Below are 25,006 nucleotides of genomic sequence, written 5' to 3'. Positions count from 1 at the left end.
GAATATGCTGAAAGATTCATATAATTACATCAATTAAATTATAAATATATGTTGGACCGTACTGACACGGATTCCAGTATCTAGTATCTACAATAAATAAAACTTGTCCAAGTAGCTAGCCAGTTGACAAGGGCATTACTTTCTCACACGGTTTGATTTTTCTTATTTAGCTCAAAGTACTTTTCATGGACTTTCAAACTATAATCAGAAGTTGGCGGTAGTAGAATTTTTATTAAGGGGTGTCAAAATATAAAAAAAGGTCAATATACGACGAAATTAAGAGGGTTCAACACAGAATATATATATATACATGGTGTAATTTTTCAATGAAGAGGTGTTGGAAACCCCTTGGATGCACATGGGTCCGCCACTTCAGAACCTTGGATGCACATGGTGTTACTTTCTCACAAGGTTTGATTTTTCTTATTTAGGTCAAAGTACCTTTCATGGACTAATTCAAACTATAATCAGAACCTTGCATAAAATACAGGACAGACCAAAAGGGCGTTACTTTCTCACAAGGTTTGATTTTTCTTATTTAGGTCAAAGTACCTTTCATGGACTAATTCAAACTATAATCAACCTTGCATGCATAAAATACAGGACTGCAGGACAGACCAAAAGGGGCAAACAAATTAAAAAATAAAAATAAAGAAGCACAGAGAACAGAAAGAGAGAGAAATGGCAAAGCCTGAATGTTCCTTCAGTTTTAACTTCACCCCGTGATGATGCCATGCAACTTTATAAAGCTTTGAAGGGTATAATTCCCCTCTGCTTAATTTAATATTCACCTCTTTCTTTCTATTTAACTTATGCGGTCTGCTTCATTAGATTTGTCTTGTGTAGTGTAAGAGGCTAATTCAAGATTTGAAGTTTATGAACCGCCTCAAGTTAATGTAAAGGAATAAATAGGCTCACAATCATATATTTATAAATGCAGAGAATCAGAAGGAAAAAAGTATCTATTAATGAACCAGCAATGGAGTTTATATACAAAGCAAACACTCCAGATTTTGCTAAGCTAACTCCTAGAAAATAGGAGCAGATAAACGTGAGTGAACAACTCTAACTAAAGCCTAAATTAACTGAACTTGAATTATCCTAATTTTCAGGATCTGCTGTTGCACGTGTGCTGTTATCCCCCCCCCCCCCCCCCCCCTCAAGTTAGGTGTGAAGAGACAACACCTAACTTGGGAAGCATGCGCTGGAAGGCTGGGTTGGACAATGGTTTGGTGAGCAGATCTGCAATTTGATCAGCGGATTGAACATGTGATACCCGGACTAGGCCATTGCGGACTTGGTTGCGAACAAAGTGAATATCAACCTGAAGGTGCTTCATTTTGGTATGATGTACTGGGTTTTCAGCAATGTACGTGACCCCAAGGTTATCGCAAAGTATTACGGGAGCTGCAGGCAGCGGCACATGAAGATCCTTGAGCAAGTGGGTGACCCAGTTTGTTTCTGACAAGGCAGAATCAACCGCCCGATACTCAGCCTCAGTGGAGGAGCGGGAGATAGTTGGTTGTTTACGAGAACACCAGGAAATAAGCGTCGTGCCTAGATAAACAATGTAACCAGAGATTGAGCGGCGATCATTAATATCGCCCGCCCAATCAGCATCAGCATAGGCATAGAGATTAGTTGATTTCTGTTTGGAAATATGAATACCATACTGGGGTGTTTCTTTAAGATACCGAAGGATACGTTTAACTGCCTTCCAGTGAACCACAGATGGAGAATTGTTGAACTGAGTAAGCTTGTTTACTGAGTATGTGATGTCAGGTCGGGTTAACGAAAGGTACTGAAGCTTGCCAAGTACACTCCTGTACTCTTTGCCATCAGTTTTGGGGGCTCTGTCATGTACCAGAAGTGTCGTTGAGGTACTTATTGGTGACTGAACGCCCTTGCAATCCTGCATCCGAGTGTCATTTAGCACCTCCTGTATATACTTAGATTGACAAATAAACAGACCATCAGCATCCCTATGTACCTCAACGCCCAAGAAATAGTGCAATAAGCCAAGATACTTAAGAGAAAACTTTTTAGAAAGAGAGCATATAATTTGCTGAAGGAGTGTTTCGTTGCTGCCCATGAGTATGATGTCGTCCACATATATGAGAATATAAATAGTTGCTCCCAAATTATGCAAAACAAACAGAGAATTATCGGCCTCGGACATCTTGAAACCCATTTGGATCAAAGAATCAGTGAGTGCATCATACCAGGCTTTAGGAGCTTGGTCCGGTGGAACCAATTCCCAAGTCTGGTTCTTCATCAATGCATCAAACTCAACCTGCATAGCATCTCTCCAATATGAAAAATTTTGTGCTTGTTTGTGAGTTACAGGTATAGGGGTTACGAGCTGGGTTATTTGGGCAGTGTAGTCTACAATTTTGCGTCGCTTGAAGATGCTGTTTTGCGACCTTGTCACGACACGATTTTGCTCAGTTTGTGGAACTTGAACTATGGGGTCAGTGGGGGGAGGTGAACGGAGAGTGCTACTGCTGGCTTTTCTGTTAGAGCTTGAGGATTGGTTCGGTATATTAGGCAATGAGTTTGGGCGACGCCGATAAACATGAGTAATTGGTGGTCGGCGATTTAAGTTGGGAGGATGAGTAGAGAGGGCAGGAGGTTGGCTTTGAAATATCAAATGGGGTGGTGGGGCATTAGCAATAGGGGTTTGTCGATGCTTATGATCAAGGGACAGGGAAGGAGTTTGAAAATTACCTTGGTGATGGGACTGTGGGTTATTCTCTGTGCGGCGCGAAGTGAGCAGGGATCTTGGCGTGTATCTCGCATCAAAGGAATGGTCGGGGGCAGTAGTGCGAGATCTGGATTATCATTGGAAGCATTGTTCATAGCTGGAGAAGTGTGACTTAAAGTATTTTCCCAATTTAAAGACGAAAAGCTTTGTTTTAAATCAGAAAAATCAAACGAGAAAATATTTTCTAAAAATTTAACATCCCGTGAGAGAAAATTTTTGGAGCTTGTGGGTTCAAAACACTGGTGGCAATGATGAGTGACGGAAAAACCAAGATAGACACAAGGTTTGGAATATGGTTCCAATTTATTTTGGGCATATGGTCGTAGCCAAGGGTAGCATAGACATCCAAATGTACGAAGAGATTCATAAGTTGGTGTTTCGTTGAAAAGAACTTCAAACGGGGACTTGTTATCAAGGGTTTGGGTGGGCAGTCGGTTTATGAGAAAAGCGGCATGATGGCAGGCAAATGTCCAAAAATTGGAAGGTAAACTAGCTTGATGAAGCAGTGTTTTGGTTGTTTCGATTAGGTGCCGATGACCTCTTTCATCCAAGGCGACCCTTTGAGGCGTATAAGGGGGAAAGACAAGGTGTTGTATGCCATTGGAATTAAGGTAAGGTTCTAGAGCTTGATATTGTCCGCCTCCATCAGTGTATAGTGTGAGTATTTTGTGACCAAAATGTTTTTCAAGCACAGGATGTAAGTTTTGAAATACTTTTTGAACTTCATGTTTGTTTTTCATTGTGTACAGCCAAATGTATTTGGTGTACTGATCAACAAATAAACAATAGTATCGCTTTTTGTCAATGGACACAACTGGGGAGGGCCCCCACAAATCACTGTAAATTACTTCTAATGGAAATTTGCTGGACAACGTGTTTGAATAAACTGGAAATCTGTGAGCTTTATTGCAACAACATGAATTACAATAAGTAAACTTGTCTTTTGAAGAATATGAAAGACGAGAATTATTTAAAATGGAAAATAAAACTCGAGAATGGGGGTGGCCCAATCTTCGATGCCGCAGATGTAAGGATGGTCCAGCAATGGCGACGTTGATGGTTGGTCGAGACGGTGACGGCCATTCATAGAGTCCTGCTTTATTCGGGCCGCACAGAAGAGGTGTTCCCGTAGTCAGATCCTTCACAAGAAATTTAAAAGGAAAAAATTCTAGTGAGGCGTGATTGTCTTTGCAAAATTGATGAACAGAAATAAGTTTGCGTTTGATAGCCGGAGCACACAAAATATTACGGAGGTTAAAGGTAGTATTTGATGCATTTAAATGAGTAGTACCAGTTTGAGTAATTGGAATCACATTACCATTACCCATTGTCACCTCATCGATCCCTTTGAAGTCTTGAACATTTTGGAGGGAGCTTGCATCCGGGGTAACATGGTGAGATGCTCCGGAATCGACAATCCAGGGGTCATGTGTCGTCGTCTGTGCAACACAATTTGCTGTTGCTTCTACGTGGTTATGGGACCTAGAGCAGCAAACATTTGCTGTATGGCCAAATTTATCGCAAAGTTGACAACGGACACGGTTGGGTTGGTGTAGGAAGTTGCGCCACTGGGAATTGTCCCTCGGATACTGGGAAGCACTGCGGTCAGCGAACTGTTTGTTTGAGGGACGCCAGTTGTTGTTGTTGGGTGGGCGTCGATTATTGCGTGGGGGATTTGTGACCCGTTGAGCAACAGCAGCTGTGACCTGGGTGGTAGTCTTCTTGAGGTCCTCGTGTTTGAGGAACAGTTCATGATCAAGAAGCTTATCAAAACGTTCCGCGTAGCCAATTGGAGAGTCCCATGCCCGTATGGCTGCTGAGATCTCACGGAATTTTGGACCGAGTCCACTCAATAGTTTAACCACAAGTTCTTCATTATTGACGGGTGAACCTGCTGTTGCAAGTTCATCAGAAAGAGAGCGAATCTTTTGCATATATTCAGCAATAGATTTGTTGTCTAAAGATGCGGGTTTGCTATTTGTTCGCAAGGGAAGTGTGAAGTTGATCCCACGCAGTTTTGGAGTTAGCTGCAGAAGCGACAGTGGATGCAATTGTGGCATCGACAGAGGCCATGAGAGCGTTTTGGATTAGTTTATCTTGACGAAACCAATCTTTGTACTCTGGGTTGGCAGATTCAAGGCCGTTGGTGGTAATTTTTTCAGGAGGGGACAACTTAGTACCATCAAGATGACCGTAGAGGTCATGGCCATGAAGCAGCATGGCAATTTGGGTCTTCCATATAGTGAAGTTATGGCTGCCGGACAGCTTAATAGGCAGCTTGGACGAAGGGTTGAACTGAATTAAGTGTTTGAGGACCAGGGTGGCATCGGCATTAACGACTGGGGTAGAAGATTCGGCCATTTGTGTGGTGAGAATGAAAAACAAAATTTGGATCTTGGACAGGTACTCGTTAGAGTATTTTCTTTGGCGCTGATACCATATAAATGCAGAGAATCAGAAGGAAAAAAGTATCTATTAATGAACCAGCAATGGAGTTTATATACAAAGCAAACACTCCAGATTGTGCTATGCTAACTCCTAGAAAATAGGAGCAGATAAACGTGAGTGAACAACTCTAACTAAAGCCTAAATTAACTGAACTTGAATTATCCTAATTTTCAGGAACTGCTGCTGCATGTGTGCTGTTAATATTTATAGATATTTAATAAATTTCTTAATACATCTACGAAGTCTGGGTAAAAGCTACTGGGTTCAGTGAATTTGCCTCTGTGTACTGTAAGTCATCTTGCTGATTTTTGTGAGTTTCCTTTTCCATTCTTCTTCTAAAATGTTTGAATTGTTTTGAGGATGAGTTGTTGATTCAGTGAATTAAGCTTTAAGCATGACAAAAAGGAACATTTTTTTGCGCAGATTGCCCTTCTTTTGGGTGGTCTTTAAATTTTGCCCCTCATATTTGTGGTCTTTAAATTTTGCCCCTCATATTTGTGGTCTTTAAATTTTGCCCCTCATATTTGTGGTCTTTAAGTTTTGCCCTTCGCTTGGAAAGGTGGTCGAATACCTGAGATTCTGGGTTCGAACCCCCGCCCAGGCATAAAATAAAAAAATAATTTCGCAAGGCAGGGCTGAGGGCGTGTATGCCGGATCGAAAAACTAAAGTTATGCCGGATCCGACATAACTAAAAAGTTGGCCCATAAGGCAGAACTTTTCCTTAAGGCATAGTTTAGTTATGCCTTATCGGGTCGATTTTTAGTTAATAAGGCATAACCAAAAGTATGTCCCATAAGACAGAACTTTTCCTTAAGGCATAGACTTTGCCTTATAAGGCAAACTTTTAGTTATGTTTTAAGGAAAAGTTAGGCCTTATGTAACATACTTTTAGTTATGTCTTATGGGGCACACTTTTAGTTAAGGCATAATAAAAGTATGTCCCATACGGCGGAACTTTTTCTTAAGGCATAACTAAAAGTTTGCCTTGAAAAGTAAATAAAATAAAATATATGCCTTGAAAGGCAAAATCTGCCGGAGGGGTAGAGCAAAATTCAAACTCTGCCTTGCGAATTTTTTTAAAATTTTTGACTGAGCGGGGTTCAAATCCGGAACTCATGGGTTTTTGACGAAAGACAAAAATTAAAGACTACCAATTTGAGGGGCAAAAGTTAAAGACCACCCCAGAAGAAGGGCAATTAGCAGAATTGCCCAAAAAGGAAGCGAATTGCCCAAAACGGAAGATCATAAGGCCCATTTGGCTAATAAAAGAGGAAGAAGAAGAGAAAAAGATAGTTATTTTGGTGATATACTACTTTAAGTTGTGATTTAGGCTATGTTGTTCGAACTCTTCAAAATAACTCTGGGTGTGTGTCGGGTCCTTCAAAAGTAGTGTTTTTTTGGAAGATTCAACACTGGTGCAGCAGTAATTTTGGAGAGTCCGAGCAACATGTGATTCAGGTGTAAGGAAAGCTTAAAACCTATGTTGCTCGGACTTTAAAAAAATGTTGACGCGTGCGTGTCGGATCCTCCAAAAGCAGCACATTTTTGAAGGATCCTACACAGGTGCGGCAACATTTACATTTTTGGAGAAAAACAGATATTTGCCATGGTATTATCTTACTGAAGCAAATGATAACCTTGGCACTCATATCGTGTAATTAAAAATAAAAATAGAATATAACATGCTCCTCAATTAAAAATACAAGCTTGTAAAATAATTTGAAGATTTTGTGATTTGATTCGAAATACTCTTCAAATAAGTTTTTGAATATTTCATCGGGATTTCAAAAACTGAAGTTCGGTATTTGCAAATACTGATCGCCAAACTATTATTGCAAATACTGATCTTTAATATTTGCAAATAATGAAATACTATCTACTGCCATTAAGATTTCCTAGTAAACTACGGCTTAGAGAAAAATATACTACTTTCACCTATAACAGGTATCGGATTAACAGATAAATGATGATCATCCCATTTCGGTTTAGTTTCGGCAATTAGAATGTATGTACTCCGATGTATAATATAAATGCAACATCTAGCAATCTCCGACATAATTTGTTATGAGTGCAGATATATATATATATATATATATAGTACTTGAAAATCAGAAAGTGGCCTTCGAGTGAATTACTTGCTTGTTTTATGCAGGATTTGGATGTGATAAAGCAGCAGTCATTAACATCCTTGCCCATCGTGATGCAACTCAGCGTGCTCTTATTCAACAGGAATACAGAACTATGTACTCTGAAGAGCTAAACAAACGCTTATCCAAAGAGCTTAGCGGTGATCTTGAGGTATTGATGGACAGTATAAATTTCGCGATAATTCAATAACTTGCTACTACTATTAGTATTAAATAAACAAGAACTGAAACTGGCAGAATTTGTGATTCCTCATTTTTAATGTTTTCTATTTCAAGTTTTCTGTTTCATGATCTTTATCTTTTTGATTTTTTTCAGAAAGCAGTCTTGCTATGGATGTATGACCCGGCAGCAAGGGATGCTACAATAGTAAGGAAGGATTTGAGTGGTGACGGTGTTGATCCACGAGCTGGCACTGAAGTGATATGTTCGCGGACTAGTGGCGGACCCAGGATTTTGAGTTCGGGGGTGCTGGACCCAGGAATTTTGAGTTCGGGGGTGCTCTATTATCTATTTATATCTGTTTCCTTTATATTTTCTATACACCTATACACTCCGTGACTGAGTTTAATGGGTGCTGGAGCACCCAAAATTTGCACATGGGTCCGCACATGTTAATTTTTTAATCATGGTATCAGAGTCAGACCCATCTCAAATCATTGCTTACCCAATGTTAGGCCCCATCTTATATTTTCCACGCTCGTCCAGTCCTGACCGTGCGGGGGTGGGATGTGGACTTTTGTGCTTCTTTATATGGTCTTGGGAAATTCTCACCTCATGGGCCATCTTTTTGGGTTGAACTAGGTCCAAGGTCCGTTTCTTTATCATTTCATCCTGTTAATGATGATCACAGCCATGTGAAAGAAGAAAAACCAAGCAATTTGGATCACCTAAAAGACGATAGCATGCCTAGGAAAAACTGTAAAAGTAGTTTAGGATATTTAATGAGAGCTTTGAATGCTTTTCATCAGAGTGGCTATAGGGTGAAAAGTTGCAATGTTGTTGTCCTTGCAGTAATAACAAAAAAGAAAGGGTTTTCAGAATTAAGAGATTACCGGCCAATCAGTATACTTGGAAGTGTATATAAGATTGTGGCTAAGTTGTTAGTGCAAAGAATCAAGAAAGTAATCACTCAAAATGCCTTTGTACAAAGGAGTAGAATTCTTCCTCTTGTATTGTCTCTAAATTTTAAACTTGTAATCGTACATATTGCTTAGATCTTATGAAAGAAGATAAAGATTAATTATTTTCTCCTGATCACTGCAGTTGCTTCTAGCATATGTAACCGCAATGCGCTATGAAGGGCCAGAAGTTGACAGAGCCGCGGTGGAACAGGATGCTAAAGCCCTTTTCAAAGCTGGGGAGAAGAAATTGGGAACTGATGAGAAGACTTTTATACGGATTTTTTCTGAAAGAAGCAGGGCGCATTTGGCTGCTGTTAGCGCTGCGTATCACAGCGTGTATGGTAACAACAACAACAACAACAACATACCCAGTTAATCCCACAACGTGGGGTCTGGGGAGGGTAGAGTGTACGCAGACCTTACCCCCACCTTAGGTAGGGAGGCTGTTTCACAGCGTGTATGGTAACTCATTGAAAAAGGTAAGCTAACTGCGTTTAGCAACCTATTTGGGTTTCCAATTTTAGTTGATTAATCGACAGCAACTGTTACAGGCTGTTAAAAGTGAAACCTCTGGACTCTTTGAGTTTGCCCTCTTGACTATTTTGCAATGTGTTGACAATCCAACAAAATACTTCGCGAAGGTACATGTTACATTTATTAAAGTTCTTATCAAGTCATAAACACCTGGGCCAGAGCCAGGGTATCGTAAGTGGGTTCATCTGAAACCCCTGCTTCGTAAATATATACTCCCTCCATCGCAATTTATGTGATAAACTTTCCTTTTTAGTCTATCTCAACAAGAATGAGTCTTTTTATAAATTAGAAACAACTTAACTTTAAAATTCCTCTTTTACCTTTAATGAAATGATTTATAGCCAACACAAATGTTTCAGGTTTGTTTTAGACCACAAATTTCAAAAATCTTCCTTACTTTCTTGAACTTTGTGCCTAGTCAAACGGTGCCAAATAAATTAGGACGGGGGGAGTACTATATATACAAGGTCAAACTTATGTTTTATGTATATGTAGTAAATGTTGAATCCATAGCTTCTTCGTGTGTTTACCTTTTTATAATTTGAACCCTTACTAAAAATCTGGCTCCGCCACTGATAAACACAATAACCATTTTGCCTGCAACACCGATTTTTTTGAACTCATGCTTCTCGTAAGCTCCTCCTTTTTTTCTCTAATTCTATTATCCCCTTTTTCATTTCAATGAAGAACAGAAAGTGGCTAAACTACATTATGGTTTATGTTACTCGGATCCTCCAGGAACTTATATCGGATTCTGCAAAAATGCGTATCTTTAGGAGGATCCGACATACACTCGGAAACATTTTTGAAGACTCCGAGCAACATAGATTTTGGTTTAGATTTTTATGCCAAAGAGGTTTGCTTAAAATCACTATCATCCAAATTATCTGTTCCTTCAACATATGTTTAATGGATGCAGGAATTGCACAAGGCGATGAAGGGCTTGGGGACGAACGATACAACTCTCATTAGGATAATAGTCACGCGAACTGAGATCGATATGCAGTATATAAAAGCGGAGTACCAGGAAAAGTATAAGAAATCTCTGAACGATGCAGTGCATGCGGAGACTTCTGATGATCATCGGACATTTCTTCTATCTCTTCTGGGGACAGCTAACTAATGAAGAGTCAGCACCATAAAACAGGTGTTTTTAAGTATGTAATCAGTGTTGAAGCCCATGTATAAAGCATGGAGTTTAAATGATAGTATGCCATAAAACAAGTATAAATTTACCCTATGTTAATTAATATTCTATTGTTGAGTTTGGTTTGATTCTGAACAGTGCCTTTAAATGACCATATGTTAATTAGTATTCAATTGGTGAGTTGGTTTGATTCTGGATAGTGTTTGTGACCATATGTTAATTAATACTCAATTGCTGAGTTTGGTTTGATCTTGTCTCTTGAAGTTGTTCAACTATAATTGATCTTGTCTCATGAGGTTTAAGAAAATCACCAATATAACTCGAAAATTCACCATTAGTAGAATCCGAATTAAATGATTATCAATGAATAAAAACATCATGGACATTCATGGCAAAATAAAAAGAATGAATTAGAATTACGAAATAATTTATTTTTTTCACGGAAACTAGATTATTTTTAAGTTTTGAGGGCATACCAGAGTCCATGGCAAACCAAATATAGACGTGGAAGAGTTATATAACAGTTGTAAAAGCAAATAAACAATAAAAGGAACAAAAAAGGCTTATCTGCTTCCGGTGTTTACACGAAGTAAATGAATGCAAGACGTGCCTTGCGTATAAAATTTTATCACTTAATCATGATATGTATTCTCACTTTAATTTGCGACTCTTTTCTCTTTTTGGTTATAAATATTGCTTGATTTGACTTCTAGATCGATGAATCTTATAATGCTAGGTATTTCGTCATGCCTGGGGACTAATTTCCCAGTTGAAAGTCATTACTCATTAGTCATGGTAGCCTATGGATGAGATATTGCCATCTAAATCTTTCACTGCTGGTGCTAGGAAGAGAGTTTGTAAGGAACAATCTCTAGATCTTGTCTTTAACTGATGAAAGTTCACTAATTTTCCTTCCAAACAGAAATAATAAATTGAAAGTAGATTCATTTTATGGATTGATTAGCAGCTGGATACTGAATGAATTCACGACATTATGGAATAATTTTACTTGACTGGCATGCCATTTTTATCCACGCTCGTTTATCCTCACAAACCCTTTGATCTTTCATTCAATATATCAGAAAAAAGTACAACTTTTTGTAGATATATTTTAGAGTTTTATCAGTTTGTATATAAATACATGGTAATATATATCACTTCAAATAAAGTTTGAGGATACATTACTGGTTGAAGTCCTCAATGACATCCTCAACCATTTCAACTTTCTCGAAATAGTATGAGGGAATTGCTCCAAAATGTATGAACTCGCTGTACAAGAACTAACAAATTAGTTGATCCAAATGATGTGTAGTATATAAGTATCGAACTTCTCTTAGGGCAAAAACATATATTTTCCGCGTGGTGTTGATCTGCTTCTTTTCAATTCTGGAGCCAATGAGTTGCTCACTTCCTTTGAATTCCGAGCAATTCTATTGGCGTTTGAAGGTTTATCCTCAGGTTTCTTGAATTCAGGATTGAATGAATTGTTTACCTCAGCATTTCGAAGCATGTTATTGCCACTTGAAGGTCTGTCTTCATATTTACCAGCAAGAAATGCTTCAACTGTCTCTGATATTTCTCTGTATAATATCAATCAGTTAATACAAACACCAAAAGGGTGCTAGATTCATTCAAATTCTTTAAGCGCCATAAATCACTTGCCAGTTTAAATAGCTACTCCCTCTGTTTCAATTTGTTTGTCTTACTTTCCTTTTTACTATGTTTTAAGAAAATGTCTCTTTCCTAATTTGATAACTTTTTAATTTCTATATCCCACAGGCCACAGGACATATTTAAGACCACAAGATTAAAGGACTCTTTGGTAAATTATACATATATTTAGTTTAAGAACACAAGATTAAAAAATTTCTTTGACTTTCTTAAACCCTGTGCCAAGGCAAACTAAGACAAACAAATTGAAATGGGGGGCGTAACATGTTAATTCTCAAGAGAGTAGGTCATACCGTTCAACATTTTGAGAGTTCCTTGAGAAGCCTCTTGGAAGATTTCCATTACCAAACCTTATAGTGCCACTTATATTGGATCCAACAAATCCATTCTCGTTTTCAGACTCAGAAACGTCGCTTCTCTGAGCCTCGTCGATCATTCCACCATGACCTCCATCAGAAAGCAGTGTCACTGAAACATCTGATTTAATCTGTATTTTAGTTGATAATTGATGCTTGCCTTTGATCTTGTTCTCGTTTTTGCTTTTTCTAATTGCACCTTGTCGTACATTAAGCACTTGCTTAAACTGCTCCTCGTCATGTTCAGGAATTTTCCTGTTGCTCATCTTCTGAAGGCTATATAGAACATCAGAGATATTTTCCTGCCTGGATTGACTCTGACATCCTCTTGTTTTATCCGAAGAGACAATAGACGGCATGTTGGTAACTGGCTTATTGATAGTGACAGGAGCTCTAGCAGGAAAGGGAAGTTTCATTACTGGTGGATTTTCATGTGTTTCCGGCTTAATTCTGCTTCTAACATGAGCACCTCTATCAGTTGATATTGATCTTCTAACAGGTGGAGATGGTGATCTCCTCATGGCGGAAACTGCTGATTTTTCCTCTGTGAGCAAGGGCATTTTTGGCACAAAATCCTTGTCCGTGAACTTTGAGGGAAACTGGGACCTTCTTTGTTTGCCTGATGAACAACTCCGTACCTATCTCACCACAATAGAGGTAATTAGTACCCTGTTCTGCCAAGCTTCTAGGAAGCCAAAATTGCTAAGTTTACAAAATTGAGGTGTTTAGCCAAGCTTTTAGGGGAAAAAAAGGTTCTTTGAGTAGTAGCAGAAGTTGTTTCTCAAAAGCTAAAAAAAAAAATAGCTTTTTATCAAGAGTGCTTTTGGAACATTGATCAAGCACAAATTACTGCAAAATAATGGTAAACGTGCTTTTCAAATTGATTAGCTAAACATAAACTGGTACTCTCCAAAAGTACTTTTTTGGAAAACACTTTTTAAAATAAGCAAATTTTGGAAACTTGACCAAATGGGCTATAGGAGTAGATTACTTTCTGGAAATGATTTCTTGCAAATAACCCCAAAGGATATGTAAGCAAGATATCGGGTTTCTCATGAAATCAGCCTATGTGAATATGATGTTTTACTTGGAATTCCAACTCATTTACCTCTCTACTGTCATCTAGAGGACGCTGATTGGCTTCTGTTTTCAAGCTAGCATTACCAACGTGTCTCATAGATCGTAGAGGTGATGCTTGCCCTCGAACATTTGCACTACTTTTTAGGAGTTCAAGTTCGGCTTCCTTCTTCTCCAGCACTTGCTTAAGGTTTGAGATCTAAATCAACCACAAAAACACAGAGACATCAATTACAGGTACAAGAGTTCTTTGGTATTTTCAACCAGTGATTTAAGAAGTTAGACCTCTTCTTTCATGTCTCGGATTTCACCAGTTTCTTTGTTAGATCGAGCTGCGCCAAGATCTATGGAGGCAACCCTCTCAGCAAATTTGAGTGTGCTAACTGTTTCTCCAAATGCATCTGCCTCTGGATTTATGTGCACAAACATCAATGTCTTTGCCTGACCACCTAATGAATCTTGTAACACTTGGGTAAGCTTGCTATTTCTGTAAGGAATATGTGAGCTCTTTTGTGCAAGAGCAGAGATAACATCTCCCAATGCTGACAAAGATCTGTTTATATGTTGCGCCTCTTTCAGTCTCTCGCCAACAGCTTCAGATTTATCTACTCTCTCACTTCCGGCTAAATCCACGAGGTGAAGGCATCCCTTTAATGTAGATCCAGATACAATCTCTTTCCCTCGGACATGAACTGTCAGAATACTGCAAATGTAGGAAGAATTAAAGAAGAAATACAGTTATAAATAATTCGACAGTTCATAATGTTCGTCTACTTATGTAACAGGTACCTGTGAGACCTGCTGCTCCTCTCATTTAAAGCAGTAGCACCGACAGCACGGTTCTTTTGCCCAATTCTCATCAATTCAAGAACATCTTGTGTGCATTTAACTGGAATCAAACTAGCATCAGGTACGTTGAGGCCATTCAGTTGAGAATTATTTCGTATATCCAATGTGTGGAATGTTAAGGTTAGACAACAAACAAAAAAAAGAGTCATTCTCAAGAAATTAAATCCAAATTTTTAACTGTGTAGGTGATGCAGTTTAGGTGAGCATGTTACTATATAATTCATCATATATCTATGTAAAGGATATCGCCTGTTAGCCCCGTCAATGACTAAGAGATCTCGCACTTGTTCATTATATATCTCAATCATTTGGACTCCTACTTCATACTCTATCATGTCCCTTCTTTCGTTTGTAGTGCTGAACAAATCACGCAAAGCACGATAATTTACACCCCATGTCTCATCTGTTGTCAAGTCTGGCCCACTCTGAAAGTATTAAATATATATGCAGTTATAAAATACAGCTAATCAATACTATAACACCAATTCTGTCTCATAAAACTAATAATAACACTTATTTCACTTGAAAATACCATAGTGTATGTCTTTCCTGAGCCAGTCTGTCCATAGGCAAAGATACAAACATTAAAACCATCAAGGGCGGATCTAACCAACGGTTGAGTGTCCACGTATATTTGTTCTGCAAATACAAAAAGAAATATATCGATTAAGAGAATACTGCACAAACACAATCTTATGATAAAAGGAAATAAGGCATCTTGAATTCATTGTTCAAGCAAATCAAGTAAAGGATAGATTTCTCATATATTATGCGCCAGTAGTCATAACAAAGAGAAGGAAATGTGCTACTTATTATAAATAAATAAAAAAGGGAAGGTGCTAGAACGAGACGAGAAAGAAGACATACGTTGAGTTACTTTAGTTCCAAAGACCTTGTTGAAAGTGAAAATCTTCCTTGCATCTTTACCCTGCTTACGAGGATTGACAATCATGATATCTCCATTTTCGCCAATATAATCTACTGTGGACTGCATATCAGGTTGTCCTGATAGGAATGGCCTAACTCTACAATAAACCCTTATTGTCCCTGAAGTAGAAGTAAACTTAACTTTCATGTCATAAATAATCTTAAATGAGAATGTGAGAATTCAAGAAACTTACCTTTTAGGTCTTGCACTTGATTGAACAGCATGCGATTTTCTTCCAAAACTTTGTGATAAGAAGAGGAGGCTACCTCGAGGCCCTTGATATGGTGCACTGAGGAAAATCACTTTCAGATTATAGAAATATAGATGAGCAAAAGTTTACTCATTTTCTACATAGGAGGACATTAAGTTAGTACTAACCGAGCCTTCTAAACTCGTCTTCCCACCCTGACTTATACTTTTGAACATCTAGCTTGGTGTCTCTGCAAAAGATTTTGAGCTCCTGAAACATAACATAAAAGCCAACAATCAATTGTTTCCTCATTAGTCTTCATTGTTTATTTGCTTCCATATTATTTGCTACCAACAAATTGTTAGCCATAATTCAGTCAACTTGCTTAGTCAAATTATGATACCTCTAACTCCTTTTGTTGTACATCAACTATTTCTTCATTGGCAGCGGTGAAACCATTGTTATGCCAGTTGCTTTCACGTTTCCCGCCACAAATGCAGTCACTGGAGACCAAACTAGTTCTGTGCCGCAGATAATTTGATATGGCTTCTAGAACTTCTGATCTTGATAAAGGACTGCACTCATCTGCCAATATTTTCTTCAAGAATAGCCTGAGCTGCAGGTGTCAAACAAGCTATCAATCTACCACATTCGGTCATAATGGTGAATTGGCTTTAATATTGGTAATACACAAGAAATGCCTATAATAAGATTGTTCTTGTTACCTGATTGCTTTGAGAAACCAGCAACCCAGAAAAGTTTTTGACTACTTTCCTCAGCACAGCATCAATTACCTGCAAATGTTCATCCTTAGTCCACAAGAAGGTATGACACTTGAAATTCACCTAACATGAGATTCAGCCCGAAAACTGGTACTCCCTACTGCACCAATTTATGTGCCATAAAGAATGAGACCTTTTTTATATTTAGTAGTAACATCTTAACTTTAAAATGCCTATTCTACCCTGAATGAGATGACTGGCTTGTTTTAGACTATAAGTTTCAAAAGTTTTCCTTTCTTTCCTAAACTTCGTGCCCAGTCAAACACCTTCACATAAATTGGGACGGAGGGAGTAGATTCTTAAGTCCAAAAGGAATAAATGTAACACGGACTTCCTGTTTTTAGATAGACAACACAGTCTTACCTACCATTAAATTCAATGGGAAGTCCTCAACTCCATTCCTCTCCATAAGATAAGCCTGTAGAAGCCCGAGACCAAAGCGATCAAAGAGGAAGGTCAGTATATTGGCAGCATTTGATTCTTCAAGTGAGACGTCGCCAGATAAATGGAGAAATTCCAACAGCTGGTCAAATTGTGAAGACTCGGAGTCATCCAGTGACTCATCCGCACTGTCACTACTACCAAAAGAGGACGGTGATCCTTTAGGACAGGACGTGATCCTGACAGTTCCACCATATTTCCAAACTCCAATTCCTCCAGCCTGCTTCCATTCATAATATCCTTTTAGGCACAAAATGCAGTCTACAACTTTGCTTGATGAGCCACCCTACAAGTTCAAAAACCTTAGCTGAATACAATGTATCTTGGAAAAACAATGTGAAACACTCTTGCATATAATTTGGGCCAATGTGAACAAACTGATTATTCTAACCTTTTCAAGATCAGATGCTTCAAACGTTAAAAGCTGCATTTTGCCAACAGCTACAAGGAAGTTCCTCATGTTCTCGAAGTATTGAATAGCAGATTGGGCCGCGCATTCTGAGGACATATCTACCACTGAATTCACCACCACCTGCATATGTGGTATCAAAACATGGTTACTGAGCTGTTCAAGAATCCGTTTTTTAAGGACATTGTCCATTTAAGTACAAATTATGTTACATGGATCCCTTCTTTGCCTGATCATTGTCAAACAGGCATTTTAGGAGCTACTATCTGTGTATCCCATACTTAAACACACTGATATTAGATACCTATTGATGACCGGGTCCAAATGATATGAGTTTACAAACTGCTAGTGTATATAAGTAGGAATTTAACTTATATATATTGACAGCGTAAATTTATTTTTTACACTAATACAGTAATATATTTTTACTTGTTGTAACAGGTAAACACTTTATTTTTTAGTTACTAATCCCACATTTATGGACGAGTTTATGTTTTGTGCAATGACAGTACAAAGAATTTGTACACCATTAGGTAAAGTTGTCTGACAAAATAAGGTACATATCAAACCTGATATAATAACTTGGAAAATAGAGTATAACCTGCTATAACCGGTTAAAATAATTACAATGTCATGAGTGTGTGTAACTCAAAATCTTTATGGCAACTAACTGAAGTTATGTTCTTCCAGGGGACCTGGCAATTTATAGAAGTTGAACTCGACAAGTAAACACAGAAATGAGGTGTAAAGAGGGTACCTTGTGAACAGCCCCAGGATTGACTTTGTTGAGGACGTTGCAGAGAATAAGGCCATTGCGAAGAGCACAACGGAATTCTTCTTCCGTGGGTTCTTCTGGGAGCAGCTCCGATGCACCAGAGTACATCTGTCGCAGCCATTCCGCCGCCTGGTACCTCCTTGAAGCTGCAAGTTCCAACCTTTTAATTACGTAGAATTTGGAAGCTACTTAACCAACAGTGTCATTGTATGGCTTAGTTTCCCCCTGCATGGTGGCAATTAATACTACTCCTTCCGTTCACTTTTGACTTTGCACACCCCTTAAAAATTAATAACTAATATATATATATATGTTACCATAATGCCCATTAATTAGTGTACAGTCTTAATAGACTTGAAAAATGATTTGGAAATAAATAATGTTAAGGATAAAACAAGAAGAAAAAAGTTTGTCTTTCTCTTGATATGCTAAAGTGGACAAAGTAAAAATAAAAATTTATTTTTAGTATAGTGGGCAAATAAAGTGAACGGAGGGAGTACTTTTCATTACTTTTCTTCTCTACTTAACCAAATATTGTCAACGCAACTGTTTATCCCTCTTTAATGCTCTATGTTTAAAAAAGAATGATATTATTTTTTTAGTATAGTAGTTGTTACAAAAGGACGAGTACATTTTTAAATTTGAAAATTTTATAACTTTCTATTTTGTCATTAATAACAATTTTTATAATTACACGAATGTCATTGACATATTTAAGATCATAAATCCCAAAATTCTAATAACGTTATGACAGACTTTATTTTATTTTAAAAAACACCAGTTTGAATTTTGTTTTCTTTCTAGTAAAATAATTCCAATCAAACTACGCCATACAAATTAAAATTAAACTGGAAAAAATAATTTATAATAACTACTTATTATCAGGTGTTTTTCCGATTGACTCCATATGTTCCCTTAGAAAAATATATTTGAGTGCTTGTAATATTATTGTTTTCTTTAACTTTCTTTTCATTTCAGGAGAATTAACACAAGGTGCTTTATTAGAAAAAGTTTCAAAAGTTTCTTCTACTTACTATTATTACTTCATTAATAGGAGCTCTATCCAAATAAAAGATACGGCAGAGTCTAACACTAAACGTTTTATACTTGTGTGTTTTCTTGATGAAAGAAAACATCACAACTAACTTGAAGTGAATATAGAAAGAACTTTTTTTTCTGATTAAGATGATTAGAAAGTGTAAAGAACTTTATGTACTTGGTACAATCTGACTGGTTTACTTACCTTTTTCTCAAATTATTGAGCCAATTTTACTGATTTGTAACTTTTAAACATTTTGATTGGGTAAAAATTTTCTAAACAGTGAATAAAAATGAATCTCTCGTCAATATTTAATGCAAACTTGGCCACTTGCAATTCATCAATTTTTTTGGCCAATAAATTAGTCTTTTTAACAAAGCACCTTCTGGGCTACTGAGGCTCCTGCAAATGGGTTCATAGACAGGCAATAATGTATAAGAGATAGCCCTACTTGAAACTCAAAAGCTCATCTTTTTCTTACATTTGCTTTCATGGCCATTTTTCCTACCTAAAAGTAGAGGCTCCTGAAATAGACGAGCCTTGAGGCCCAAACCTCATGTCTGGCGAAGACAGTGGCGGAGACAGGATTTGAAACAAAAAAACTCGAAATATAATATTTAAGTTGAAAGCAAATCAATGACCTAAAATAGTTTTTGAACCGTCTTTGTCACTAAGTTTGAAGCTTTTCCTTGTTATATATATGCGTGTATGCATCGACACACACATACTATATAATTTCAAATATGTATAGTGTAATTTTCTCGTATTCAATTAATCAGTCTTGGGTGGTTGTTTTTTTTTTTGGGGGGGGGGGGGGGGGGTGGGGTGTTAACAAGTACATAGTCAAGTGGGGCCAGGGCTACAATTATGATTATGAATTCGGCCGAATTTAAAAGGTTTGATTCAAATCTTATAATTGTTTTAAAAATTTACTTTATACGTATAAATAATTCATTTAAAACATGGTAAGCTACATTTTTTTTTAGAATTCAGAATCCATAAGCTCAAAGTTTTAATTCCTCCTTTATAGTCAAGTGAATGTACCTCTACCCGTTGCATGTACCCTGCATCCTCCGATAGTTCCTATAAATGACTATGGCCTATTTATCATCTTTTCTTTGTCCTAACATTGAGCCCACACATCACTTTAATATAAGATGAATTTCTAGGTGACTAGAAATAAATGTTACAACCTTCGGTATCTAACATTCTAATCACCAAATTTAAGTACTTACCAAAAGTTGTTGGGAACTTACAAGACGAAATTGTACAAATACAAAGGTGCAAGAAACAAATGCCAAAACATATTGGGTACTGCTATATTGGTCTTAAAAAAAAATTAAAAAAAATGAAGTCCTGGATTAATCAATTGGAAAAGAAAAAGTTCACAGCAATCTCAAAACTGAGTCTGAGTGCATTTTGCCCCACATGTACATAAAAGTAGAGTTATGTTCTTTGGATCCAATCTTAGCCCAAATCGTGTTGCATAAGGTTTGTAGTGCACTTTGGTGTAATGATTAATCATTAACAAACTTCTTTAAGCGTCATTCAAGGAAAATATATTCTCCTAATTAGTTATTTATACAAAAAGATTAACTTTGTTTAGGCAAAAGAACAATAATGGTGGTGGACCAAATTGGCGGCTAGAAACTTTTCAAGTGATAGTCTAACATCAGTGAGTCAACTACTCCACATTCTATAACATCATGATGTGAGGGACAATCTTTATTTCTTTATTTCCTCTTTTTCATCTTAAATTCAAATTCTTGGTGTAACAACACCACTACCCCTCTTTGCATGTTGAGTAAATAGAATAATCTTAGTTTCTTTTGTTCGCATGATCATTTGTTGTTTATAATCGTGGTGTCCTCTTCAACTTGTATATACTTCGACTAATTTTATAAGTGTATGTTATTTTCTATCAGCATAAGTATCGGATAATTTTATCCATCAAAACTTAAATAAATCAAAAGAAATCGCCTAATATTTTTGTTCCTATAATTAAAGTCAATTTTCTAACTACAAAAAGTAAAGACTCATTGCATCTAAGGGGGTGTGGCCTAACCGTTGAAGCTAGGTTGTGGTACGCCGATTCAACTGAATCTCCCTCGCTTATAATGAGCAAGTATAATAAAGAATATTTTCTCATCCCTTAATACAAGTGAATATTCTAGTATAGTGGAAAAACGAGGTTTAAAAATTACTTATGGTCAAGGTTCAAATCTAAGTATGACATTGTAGAAGTAAATTCTCTAAATCTCCTCTTATGAAATTGTAGCTCCGCCAGTGGGACCTAAGTAACGGTCAATAAAGTAGGACGAACGTAGACAAATTCAAATCCCACATAGTGTAGGTACTTTCTTTCTCATCTGTAAAACTCATGATGGATAGAACTATCTAGTATCTATATTTTTTTGGAGTGACGCGTCCAGACACTACCGTTATAAAAATAAAATTAAAAGAGTAAATACTTATGACGTATTACATACCTGCTTCTTGAGCTTTTCTTTGAGCTAAATCACGGTCGTTGAACATCTGTTCTGTGTAAGAAGCTTCATTACTACTACAATTGTAACCCAAATTTCCCTTCAATCCTCTCAAGTTCTTAACGGGACTGTTAAACAATGAATTGCTCTGATTTTGATTAATCTCCTGCGGCATCTTTGTTGATTTTCTCAATAAACTTTTCTCCTGTACAACATTTCACCAAAACAGGAAATTTTGCTCATTAATTAAAAAGTTCATGCATATTAGCAGGTGCATGAATCATAAATCACATTTGAAACAAAACACATCATAACTTAATTAAGTAAGAAAGACTTAAGTGTCAAAAACACACCTAAACTATTAGCTTCATATCTCAACTGTCCATTGTTCACTTTACTTACCTAAACTCTCATTTCCTTTGTATTAAACAAACTTCTTTGTTGACTTGGCCTCCACGTCGCCTGTTATCGATTGATTTCAAATATTTGGTCAACTCAACATCGAGCTGTGCTTTAATACAAAGAGAGTAATGGTGTAGGTAGGTGACTGGAACAATAGATAGTTGTTCCAAAGAAGTGCATTTGCTATAAAAATGAGAAAAATTAACAAACTAGTTGATTTATAGATTCAAAGTACCTGTCAGAGAGTAAGAAGTTTGCAATGGATGCTGGAAAGTGAAAGAACTATGAAGAAGATCAAAGTAGAAGATTAAAAGTCATCGAACGGTTGTGGATTTTGGATCTGAACAGCTTAAAAAAAAATGAATTGATGATTGATGAAAATGTTTAACGAGCTTCTCGTGTTTGATAATTAAGGATTGAAGAAATATAGGCAGAGTTTTTATTTAATGCAACGGACACACTGAGAGAAGAAAACAGAGAGACTCTGTTTTAATATAGTAAGATTTTTGAGTAAAACAAAACGTTCTCTTTATTGGAGTCTTGTTTTAACGGGGAAGTTGACGGAAGTTGTACGGATTGAATGTGAATGGGCTGTTAAGTGTTTTGACGGCGATGTGTAACGGCTCCACGTGGCGAGTTATAGAGCAATTCAGGTGTTGACAGGTGGTTTCCAGTTTGGGGACCATTGAACGTTGGACTAGGCGGCAAGATCTAGCCCCAAGTTGATGGCATTTTGACTTTCCCTTTTTAAAATTCACTGCTCACAAGCTTGTTCGAACATCGCCGTTAATACAAAAATATTACTATATTTAAGGATGTATAGTTAATACTATTTTAAACTTGTAGTCAACGATAATAGTGTGACTCTCTAAATTAAAATCGTGATATTCTTCTTATGAAGATGGGACAAATATTTATAGGATAATGAATAAGATATGGTAAGAACATACAAATATTTGATATTTAATTTACATCAAATCAATATAGTTTTGGTCCAAATACTGAGTCTATCCAAAAATAATGAAAACGTATATAAATAAAACATGCATGAAGATGGGACTATAATATTGTAAATGATGATAATATCACTTGGGGATAAAAGAATATGGTCATTTATGGATCTTGCTGCTGGAAATTACTGTCTATTAAATAGAAAGCAGCTATGCCCATCCAATGCGAAACAAGAATTGAAAATTTTTGGATCTCTAACATTAGATTGGACAAAGAAGTACAAGTGTATGAATTATAAAAGAAAAAATGAGTCATGTCAATTTTTTTAATTTAAATGGTCTTATCTGAATCTAAATGAAAAAAAATTCAGCATCTAACTTATTTAGGATTGAAACGTAACCGTTGTGTGGTTTATCAACTTCTTTTAATTACAAGTAATAGTGGATTAGAAAAGATCCATTAGGAATGCGGGTCAAACTTCAAGATTAGTGGATCGACTCACGTGAATCCTACTTCTATTTCATTGTCCAGGTTGATAAAAAATAGTAATATTGTAATTCATTTCTCCCCTCCCAAAGAAAGGAAATGACAATTGTCTTTTGGGTGACATCCAAATCCTAGAGTAGATTCTTTGAACAAACATAAAATTCAGGGTGAGGAATCACATCATTATTTTAAGAGGAAAGAGCACGGTGTTTTTAGAGAATAACAAAATACTTACACTATTTTCAAAGTGAGGGTGCAGAAGTAAATTATTAATGACTAAAATGGTTAAAACATCCTCAAATTTAGCGGGGATTATTACTTTTATCTCCGAACTATGCCTAGTATTAAAAACACTCCTAAACTTGACTGAGTGAATTTAAAAACACCCCGGAGCTGCCACATGGCATAGCAAGTGATGTCAAACGACTTTATGCGCGTGAAAGAGTAAAAAAGACACCACATAAGCAGCTTAAAAGAAAAAACTCATTATTTACATATACCCCTTTATTTTTAATACCTAACCAATAATTATTTAGGCCCTTTCTTTTCCATATATGTGTTCCTCTGTTAAAACACACTTCTAACTTCATACTTGATTTTCTTCATGCTATTCTTCTTTAATAGCTAACGTTTTTAGTCATATTTGTAGGTTTCTGGCTCAATTATCTTGATGACTAAACTTTGTTGATGAGGGTTTACGATAATTTTGAGAATTTCAGGGTCCGAAGACAATACCGGAAGGGGATTTTGGGATTGTAAAAACAATTTCATAACTTATTTTGCTCGGTTTGTTGAATGTAATTTTTGTTTTGATATTTAGAAGGTTCAATTTTAGTATAATTTTGTTTCCTGACATTTTTTATTGGTATGAACCAACAATTTCCCACATCAAGGTAATGTTGTTATTTTGAGTTTGCTGAAGAAAAGAAATAAACAAGAACAAGAATTGAAAATACTTGGCAACCAAAGCATATATTATAGACGAATAGAACAGAAATCTCAGGCGATGAACCTTAATCCACCCGATTTGAACCCACCCACACTAATTAAACTTCAAAACCAACAAGAAACGACCCTGACAACACATGTTTATCGAATTTTCAAGACTAAAACCCTCATATTCATGAAAATCAAAGGAAATGTGAGAGAAATTTGAGAGAGAGAGAGAAGTTGTAGACCCATTTAGCAAGTGAGGTTATTTGATTGGTGTTTCAATGGTGAGTCTTTTTTTTTTTTAGTTTTAATATTATAAATAGTTTGTATATATATATATATATATATATATATATATATATATATATATATATATATATATAGAAAATATAAAATTATTTTAATTAGTCTACGTGGATCACACATCAAATAAAAAGTTCAAGTGGATCGCCAGTCAGTACACGTTGCTAAGGTCTATGAGCTCGGGAGCGTTTTTAAATCCACTTATCCAAGTCTAGGGGTGTTTTTAGTACTAAACATAGTTCCGCGACTGAAGTAATAATTTGTGTCAAGTTTGGAGGTATTTTAACCACGTCAGCCATTATTAATCAACCAAAAATATCATGAACGTAGGAGTAAAAAAAAAAAAAAAAGGAGTTTTGAAGATATTAAAAAAGAAAAAAGAAAAAAAAAAGAGCTAATTCATAGAACAAAGTCCGTTAGTATAAAAAATGAACGTTACGTTGGATACCTTCTTTTTGAATGATTTGAAGAGGCAAAAGTTTATCATGTCACCTTTTACTGTACGCCATTGGACCACTTTAAGAATAAACAATTCTGAATAATCTAAAATAAATCTTCTTTGTTCTTTTACTTCGTCACTCTTGTCTCTTTTTTACTGAGTTTATTACTTAAGTAGTTATTATTACTAATCACTGGCTTCACTTCGAACCAGCAAGAGTGATGGACATGCATAATTAATTTGTACTATGGTGTGTTTTCCAAAATAATTTAAACCTTAGTTGGGACGAACAAATGCTTCCCACTCCAGAGTCCCACTTCCTGGGG

General features: G+C 36.5%; 2 protein-coding genes across 4 annotated transcripts; one reads left to right on the top strand and one right to left on the bottom strand.

The window, feature by feature from the left end:
* Positions 1 to 326: 326 nt before the first annotated feature.
* Positions 327 to 17,906, top strand: LOC132617467 (annexin D5-like). The gene is made up of 15 exons (XM_060332466.1): positions 327 to 411; positions 663 to 758; positions 7,366 to 7,511; positions 7,677 to 7,856; positions 8,625 to 8,818; positions 8,937 to 8,961; positions 9,034 to 9,123; positions 9,936 to 10,163; positions 12,438 to 12,847; positions 13,317 to 13,504; positions 13,594 to 13,739; positions 13,847 to 13,978; positions 14,053 to 14,177; positions 15,682 to 16,059; positions 17,557 to 17,906. Exons 1-8 carry the CDS (start codon positions 327 to 329, stop codon positions 10,137 to 10,139), a joined length of 1,020 nt encoding a protein of 339 aa, XP_060188449.1. The 3' UTR covers positions 10,140 to 10,163; positions 12,438 to 12,847; positions 13,317 to 13,504; positions 13,594 to 13,739; positions 13,847 to 13,978; positions 14,053 to 14,177; positions 15,682 to 16,059; positions 17,557 to 17,906.
* LOC132616818 (kinesin-like protein KIN-14F) lies at positions 11,242 to 22,061 on the bottom strand. Of its 3 annotated transcripts, none has more exons than XM_060331505.1 (18): positions 21,804 to 22,061; positions 21,520 to 21,628; positions 21,170 to 21,371; positions 17,624 to 17,787; positions 16,849 to 16,989; positions 16,384 to 16,743; positions 15,960 to 16,028; positions 15,638 to 15,850; positions 15,423 to 15,504; positions 15,238 to 15,333; positions 14,984 to 15,163; positions 14,649 to 14,755; positions 14,363 to 14,541; positions 14,057 to 14,221; positions 13,553 to 13,970; positions 13,299 to 13,466; positions 12,128 to 12,828; positions 11,242 to 11,743 (listed from the first exon to the last, which is right to left on the bottom strand). In XM_060331505.1, the coding sequence occupies exons 3-18, from the start codon at positions 21,339 to 21,341 to the stop codon at positions 11,497 to 11,499; spliced, it is 3,462 nt and encodes a 1,153-aa protein (XP_060187488.1). In that variant the 5' UTR covers positions 21,342 to 21,371; positions 21,520 to 21,628; positions 21,804 to 22,061; the 3' UTR covers positions 11,242 to 11,496. The 3 variants fall into 3 exon arrangements, with proteins under 3 accessions (XP_060187488.1, XP_060187485.1, XP_060187486.1); XM_060331502.1 differs by having other exon boundaries at positions 21,569 to 21,628; XM_060331503.1 differs by lacking the exon at positions 21,520 to 21,628.
* Between the last annotated feature and the right edge of the window lie 2,945 nt (positions 22,062 to 25,006).

The sequence above is a fragment of the Lycium barbarum genome, chromosome 11 (genome assembly GCF_019175385.1).
Source record: "Lycium barbarum isolate Lr01 chromosome 11, ASM1917538v2, whole genome shotgun sequence".
NCBI classification, from domain to species: Eukaryota; Viridiplantae; Streptophyta; class Magnoliopsida; order Solanales; family Solanaceae; genus Lycium; species Lycium barbarum.
This window is presented reverse-complemented; position numbering and strand designations above follow the sequence as displayed.